At 40.2% G+C, this 8,565-nt stretch overlaps 1 protein-coding gene across 1 annotated transcript; it reads left to right on the top strand.

Moving 5' to 3' along the window:
* Positions 1-2,983: 2,983 nt before the first annotated feature.
* On the top strand, positions 2,984-5,466 carry LOC133885478 (probable WRKY transcription factor 38). Its single transcript, XM_062325203.1, has 3 exons — positions 2,984-3,408; positions 3,532-3,669; positions 4,905-5,466. Exons 1-3 carry the CDS (start codon positions 3,128-3,130, stop codon positions 5,464-5,466), a joined length of 981 nt encoding a protein of 326 aa, XP_062181187.1. The 5' UTR covers positions 2,984-3,127.
* The last annotated feature ends 3,099 nt before the right edge of the window (positions 5,467-8,565 follow it).

Genomic DNA, 8,565 nt, shown 5'->3' on the forward strand with positions numbered 1-8,565 from the left:
CTTTGTGCAATGTGTGGTATGGTAGTATTATCTTGCCATGTTGACCACATTGGTGTGGTCAAAAGAGGTTAAAAATGTAGGTGCCACCAGCAATGAATACAAGACATGCATCTTTAATTGTCGGTGTTATAAGGGTGTTTGTTGGAGCATAAGGTTGTTGGGTTATGACTATCTATATATTGTTGAATGAGGTGATCTAATTTCTTATTTGGTTAGAAGGATAAAATTTAGATAGGGTGAGTCAATTTTATGGGACCTACTTATTATATATTTTGTTTTTTTTTATCAAATTATAATCATGTGAGAAGTTGTTTGATTGATTTAATTACAATGAATATAATGGTACAATCGAATCAAAAATCAAATAAATGATTTAAGAGATAATATCATTTCAAATATGCTAACAAAAATATATATTTACTCTACCCAATCAGAACATGCCATATTAGCAGGATAAAGTTCATCCAGCACATAATGGCTGAGAAATCAAGTTGAAATGTACGTTGGTTTACTTGTGATGAGTGATTGACATTGGTATTTATTTAGTTTGATGGTCTTCGATTTTGCATGAGCATTGATGTGATTTAAATTGATTTGAGATTTCATTTGAGCATATTGATTATGGACTAACTGGAATTGAAGTTGGAGAGATGTGTTTGCTTGTCTTATAGTGTACAGGTGATGGACGTAACTTGGTGGTCGACGCCGGGATGATCAGAGCCAAACAGATTGCTTGGTGCCGGACGATAAAGGAGGTCGAGTGAAGTCAACGGTGATTCTAACTGAACACGTGGAGGTCAAACATAGCATGGAAGACAGATGTAGATGACGTGTTGACAAAGTTAAGCGAAAGGGATGCCGATCAAGTGATAAGACGGCTTGAGGGATTAGGAGCAGGAGAGACTTGTCGACGGTTAGGAACGCATGATGGAATAAACATATTGACATCAAAGCGCCTCCTTAAGGTATAAGCAAGGCGGCGAGTCAAGCTTTGAGAAGCATGCAAACGGTTTCGCGGTTTGGTCTCAAAACCGTGGAAGGGTTGGAGGAGTACGTGGTAACATCACGAAGCTAAGTCGTGAAGGCGCCGTAGTCGTCCAATAAATGGAGAAGAAAATATACAAAAATACTCTCGGTGATAGGTAGGAGTGCACTACAAGAGAGGGGTATTTTGGGAAAAAGTTAAGAAATTTATGGATCAAATTTTCTACGCCTATAAATAGAGCGGTAGGACTACGAGAGAGTTTGAACCAACTACCTATTTGAGAGCTTAGAGCTATAATTTTAGAGCAGAGAAAGATGAGTGCTTAGTCTATGTAATAGGTGAGAGTTTTGGAAGATAAATCTTTATAATTTGCCTAAAATATGGCTGCTCTATTTGAGTAATGAAGTTTATATTTTTGCATATGCTTGAATCCCTTTCTTCTAGTTTACATTGCAAGTTTGCAAGTTTTTTGTTTTCGATTTCGATTTTTGCTTTGTTTTTTGGTTGAAATTTCAGCACCTTGTGAGGTTATTCTTTTTGTTGCTAAATATATAAAATTCACATACACACGTTTATATGATGGGGTCTTGAATTTACCTGCCTCTAGATAATCAACTTGGAGAGTTTCGTTGCTTGGTGTTCATCTTTTCTTGTTTCTTTGCAAGTTGTGATCTTTCAAGTGCTGAGATACATGAATTGATCTTAAATAAAAACTATTGTTCATATACCATCCGTCGAGTCTTGTTGTCTCAATTTTTTCTTGTTAAAAATTCTCTCTATTTTTTTCTTCCGTTTGAGTTTTGAGGTGCGTTGGGTGATCTAAATAGGAGAATGTTATCGATTTCACAAAAAATTTATTGAAGTGCATATTCACCCCTTTTAATCATCAATCTCGTTCCTACAATAACTCCATTTAGTATTTTTTATATATAGGCTCATCTAACCTCTCAGAGAAATATTCCCTTAAACTGATCATTCTATCCAAATTATTATCTAATCAAATACCCTTAAAACTAGATGTACATATCCCATTTAAGTATATCCATGAACTAACAGACCCAAGAGGATACCGGGGTTGCACCGGTAGCGGATGGAGCTCCTATCCTATCCCGGCTGAAGCCCTGCTGGGTACGACCAGCGCAAGAGACGGCCTTAGTTTATTAGCCCCGCACGTAGCAATTAGCATATGCCTAAATCAAGGACTCCTAGGCCTAGCAGTAACCAGATCTATCTAGAGTTGGGTTGGGCTCTGGTTGGTCAGATTACAAAGAGCATAATGTTAGTCGCCGACTTTTCTAATTGGTGATCAGATAGAACTCCTAATTCTTACTTGCCTCATCCTAATCGGTGAATCCTGATAGGCATAGATTCGCGAAGATTTCTCCAGCAAGACCTCTCTGCTTCGTCAGAACAGAAAATGCAGTTCAAGGGCAGCAATCCCTCTCCTTGACTGCCACACATTCATCAGCAGATTTGACCTTTACCATGTTACAGTAGGATCAAAAGTACATACGCGCTGGTCACCTTGACCTGTGCCATGTGTTCCACGACATGCCGCGGGTTCTTGCTATCCAGGATTATCACATCGGTGTCCCTCTCCGACTTCTCTTCTGGAAGTGAACTTAGAAAACCATTGCACGGGAGTTTGAAAATGCAGAGCTGACTTCGTACCATATTGCAAGTTCGCAACAACTTAAATTGTAGCGTAGTAGTAGGTATACTATCATAGTACAACCAGGTAGTAGCTCAAATGTCAAACGCATCATGAAGGGTTGAGTGTTAACCACCAGAGGCAGAGACCGAAATTTCTCCTGTATGTAGCATGATACGAGTCAAACCTAGATATCTAATCTCAATTATTTATCGATGGATCCTTCCGTCGGAAGACCAGAATCAGGTTCCGCACCGCTGACATTTACGATCAACTTAAACTAATGAAGAGAGTTTGAGCTAGTCAAGCTCAAAGGTGTGCAATCTCCGAACAAATATTTTCAAGGTTGATCGCAGTCAGCGGTCTGTCTGCATAAATACCCGCTTCAGCAAGACGCAAAATCTAGCTACCAAAAGACTCCTCGACTCCTACCATACCTGACTAGATCGCCATAGTCAGTTAAAGTTAGGGTGTGCTCAAATCAATCAAAGATGGCACTTGATCTAGAGCCGATGATGGTACTGTCCCAGAAGCTCACCGGCGGCTACCATCTCAGCGCCCAACTCCAAGCATTGCTTGGCCGTCCCATGGACAGCCGCGGCCAGGAGGAGGCCATGGCGGTCAGCCAGGAGCTATCGCGAGTGTTCATGGAGGCCATGTCCGTGCTAAGGCATGCGAACAGTAACGGAGTGGACGTACTGAGGATGGCTCCGGAGATAATGACTGGCAATAGCATTGGCTTCAGAACTGATACGAAGGATAAACGCATCAGGTACACTGAATTACTGACAGCCTTCCATCTTCATACACTCGTCAACTCTTTGGTTTCAATTTTTTTAGTTAGGTATGTGGTGTGTTTTGATTAATCAGGATGTTGTTGCTATGGAAATGATAGTGTACAAGAGGTTACTCCCCTCAAGAGGAGTAGAGAAGAGGAGTTTACGAGGAAGGAGATTACACCCTCGCCACACAACGATGGTTACCAGTGGAGAAAATATGGTCAAAAGAACATTCAGAAGAGCAATTTCGCCAGGTGAAGTTCTATAGTTTATTGATACCGTGTTCTGTCTTAACCCAAGAAAAAAAAAATTGAGATTTTTTAACAGCAATTTTATTGATACCGTGTTATGTCATTTCCCTGGAATATGTATACTACATTCCACGACTTAAACTAATCACAAAGTAAAATAGTAAATCGGTTCCTGGAAATATCATTAGTAAGAAGTAATTGTACTTTTTGGTGTATACAAGCTAGGGAATGGTTATATGTTAAGTTCATAAGAAAAAAAACATAATCTAAGAATACACCCAGAGATAGAGTAAATAGGATATAATTTTGTTTTAAAATATGAGAGTAGCGGAATAGTTGATTATTCCGAAAAAAAATGTTAGATGAATGAAAAAGGGGCATGATGTGTTCTCTGAAAGATCGTCATCTAATAAAGTTGGCTCCAAGATCTATCACTCCTCGCATCGTGATTTTAAGAAAAACATTCATCGACTATAATATTTGTTTATATACCCAGATTATAGCGACCTAGACTAATCAGGAATTACTAGATCTTCTAATGAGAATGTGTCTTATTTTTATCTAGAGACGGAATTTCATAAGAATTCTGTAGGAATTATAGTGCATCCGATCCTGCAAAAGGTCTTGTGGAAGTCCTAGGAATTCGTGCGTCACTAGCAAACCAAGTTACGCTTGCTCACCAGCAACGTATAATGTCCAAGCCATTTCAGAGTAATTAGCTCAACTACGCGAGTCCAGTAGACCCCTAAACTAAGTCAATTAACTACCGTCATATCGATGCTTTCGGCAACACATGACAATCAAGCACGAATGCACCGACGACTTGACTTGCGTCGTCAACGTGGCCAAGCTTAATCTTCTCAACGCGGTCAAGCTTAATCTTCTGTTTTCTACGCACATGCATGTACAATACTACTCCCTTTCATCATAAATATTTGACAGTTTAAATAATATCTTGTTAAATTTTTAAATTTTTAACCATCAATAACTTTGAATATATTTAGTTTAGAAACAAGAAAATCATATGTATAGATTTGTTTTAGAAAATAATTTCGTAATCTTATAAGTCCGTTGGATCGTATAAATATATTATAGTAGAAAATATTGATCAAATGTCTTATATGTTAAGTATTTTTTACCGGAGGGACTAGTCCCTTAATCTTTTGTAGAAACAAGTAATTGTGGGTCCCTTACTCTATGCAAAGAATTCTAATTAATCTAGCTACGTACCTCTGCAGGTGCTACTACAAATGCAACCGTGATCCGCGTTGCACGGCGAAGAAGAAAGTGCAGCAGCAGGACAAGAGCAGCGACCCTCCCATGTTCGAGGTCACCTACGTGAACGACCACACGTGCCATGCACATGTACTACCTGCCATGGCTGCCAATGACAGTACTAGTACAACATTACCGACCACCACGAGCGACACCCTCAAAGCCGCGGACTCCGCAAGAAACGGCGCGTTCGACATGACATTCCCCCACATCGGCGGCGGCATGGTCGGCGAGAACGAGGCCATCGTCTCGTGCCTCGCGATGGTCATCAGCGGAGGAACCGCGCCGCCGCCGCCGCCGCCGTCGCAAGCGGGCTCAGGTGATGCGCCAGCGTACGTGCCCCCGCCGGGTTCGGAATTCAGTAGCATGGCGGACGGTGTGACGACGCTCGACGTGGTGGGCTTCTCGTGCGACGATCTGTCGTCGTTTTGCCATCCCCTCGAGGCAGCCGGGCTGTTCGACCTCTGCGACGTGCACATGGACGCCGCACGAATCATGGACACAGTGTGGCCACGGCACACGTGAGGCGGATGGCGTTGAGCTTGACTCCCACGCTAGAGGGGACCGTACCATCTAGCGCAAAGCGTGGACGGTGCATGGAAGCTGCTGCGTGTGCAGGGCCATATCGATCATAGATTCAGAGGTAGCTAGTGATAGTGACTACAGTACTTCGAATCAGCCGGCCGTTTGAACACGTGACGTGAGTTGCCACAAGTTGCTCGGCCAGACCAGATCGAGCTGGTCACCGTCGTTAATGCGATTCTACGACTTTATCATCTATTATTACTAGGCTGCTAGCTTAGACGCTAGTAAGTCCTTATTTGTGTAAAATTATCTCTTTTAATAATCTTAAATTTTATTTTTAAAATATTATTACAGCATCCCCTATTATTATTATAATATCTTTTATTTTTTTACCTCCAGTAGCTATCCTATTTTCTACTTTTACTTTTTTTCTCTCCCTAACCCGCTGTCAGCCTCTATAAACAGTGCTGCTATGCAGATCCATTTTCTCCCTCCATAGTACTGTAGCATTGGGACCGATTCTGTTGAGTTGCTACAGTACGTGAATAGTGCCCCCTGCAAAAACACTGTAGCAGCCGGATTGAAAAATGTTCCTCTGCTGGTGATGACCTAAGTCCAGATGTTGACAGTGTCTAATGAGTTTTTCCCTTTTTTGAGCGAACTGGTGTGTTTTGTGAACACCGTGCATGGTCCCGGCAGTAGCCGTGGGCCATGGCAATAGTGATTCGGAAACAGAGAGTACTGCTACTGCATCCTCTCATCGTTCATCACGTTGTCCCTAGTGGGCCGGGCCGAATCTAAATGCACATGGGCTTTCGTGGGGACACGAACGCGACACTTGGCAGAGTATGTCGGCAGCCCAACCGGCTTTGACTTGTCTCGTACGCTGTCATGTCCTCAAAATCGGAATTTTTAATATTATCAAAATCGGAATTTTTAATATTAGAATTTTGTACGGAAATTTGAAAAATAATATGAAAATACCAAAATTTACAAAAATAATACATATTCGCGGTCTGCGAAAAATGAGTCTTCGCATCTTAAGGATGCGAAATCTGTGTTTTCACCGCCTCATAACGCGAAAAATGGGTTTTCATGATCCTGATATTCGAAAACCATCGTGGAATCCCCATATGGACGCAATAAAATGGTTTTCGTGGTCTGAAGGTGTGAAAATCAGTTGTCACGGTTTGAGGGTGCGAAAACAAGTTGTCACAGCCTGAGGGCGTGAAAAATACTGACATGTCAGAGTTATCGTGGCCTAGACGCTCGAAAACCCGAGGTTTTCGCGTCCTTGGGGCGCAAAAAATGTCCGCCCCTATGCGCGCGGCCCCTCCTCCTCTCAGTGCGATTTGCGTTCTGCATAATTTGCGTTTGGCCGAGCGGAGCGAGAGAGAAAGAGTGAGGAAGAAGGAGGGAATGACGGAGGAAGGAGGAAGGAGAGGAAAGAGAAGGAGGGAGAGGGGCCGGAGGAAGCAGGAGAGGAGGAGGAAGGAGAAATATCTTTATTGAAAGGTAATTTTTTTATGTTTTTCTTGTTCGTATAAATAATGTAAAGTAGTTTAGAAATTTTATATGTAATTTTAGTATAGTTTAAAAAATTGAGTCTAGTTGTAGAAATTGTATGCTATGTACAAATAGAGTTAGGAAATAGTTTAGAAAATGTAGTTTTATTTAGAAATTGTGGCATCAGTGTGAAATAATTAATATTAGGTTATAATTATTAGATGGATGCAATATTTACTATAGGATAAATGAGTCAGGAAATAAAATATAGATTTGTAATGTTACTATAGGTGTACAATTTAATTTGAAGTATTTGGTAGTTGTAGATGTCCATAGAAATAGTAAAATTTAGGTTCTAATTATTATACATATGCAATATTTACTTTATGATATACGAGTCGAAAAGTTAATTATAGAATTAGCAATGGTATTATAGATGTGCAATTTAATTTGTGGTATTTGTTGGACGTTATACGTGTTAGATGGATGTAACCTATAATTTTATTTGAGACATTTGTTGTAAGTTTAATTAGGTTTTGTATAGTTTTTTAATATATAGTAATTTACGTATTTAGGCTGAGAATAATTTTATTTTGTTTAAAATTATGTCATGTCACATATATGTCTTGAGCACTATAGATCTTAGAGTAAAGTAATTTGTAATATAGTTTTAGAAGTTAGTCACATGAAATTAACTTGGTAATTTATTCTAGGTCGTAGTTATGTCAAACACTATAACTCTTAGAGTTTTATATGAAAATGGTCAAATCCATAACGGTCTATCGGATTTTGATTCCATCAATTTTCCATTTACTACCATTAAACACCCAAACCCTGAGGGTCCAGGACGAAGGGGATGAGAATATGGTTCATCCAACCCTGATATTTATTTCGTTACGATGCATTGCATATGGACTCGTATGTTTGATCCAATTTATTGGGAGTTAAAATAGGTGAATCAGACGAAGAAGTGGTTGCAATGGTTGGAGTAGTGCCGGCGTCGTGGGGCTGAGTTTAATATACTGGTGCCGGCTTGTCCAAGAGAAGCATATGACGGTAGCAGTGCAGCGACACCTGCAGAAAAAGTGGATAGGCAGGGGAATGCAGTGGTGAGGGAATAAGTTGAGCAACGACATAAGGCTGAGGCAGATGTTGTTGTGCATAGGCAGACAACAGAGGTTGAGGGTGAAGGTGCATCTATCCCCTAAGTGTGGTTTTGGTAATTTATGATAATACCTATAGACTAACAATTATGTTAAGAATTATTAGTAGGTTGTTCCATATGTGATGCATGGAGGATTGATCATGGATTCATTGAGTAATGTCATATGATCAAAAGAGATGCATCAAGAAAAATGAGTTAGAGGTGATGCTCAGGTAAGTAATGATAACACATATGGACTAACAATTATGTTGAGAATTATTTATAGGTTATTCCATAGGAGATGCATAAGTGATGAAGTATAGATTCATTAAGGAATGTCATGAGATCAAAGAGATGCATTGAAGTTATTGAGATCTAGGTGATACTGATGTAATGTAGAAGAATCTTAAGTGAGAAGAGACCTCGGAGGTTGAGGATGGTCTCAAAAA

Source organism: Phragmites australis, chromosome 1 (assembly GCF_958298935.1).
Source record: "Phragmites australis chromosome 1, lpPhrAust1.1, whole genome shotgun sequence".
Taxonomy (NCBI): domain Eukaryota; kingdom Viridiplantae; phylum Streptophyta; class Magnoliopsida; order Poales; family Poaceae; genus Phragmites; species Phragmites australis.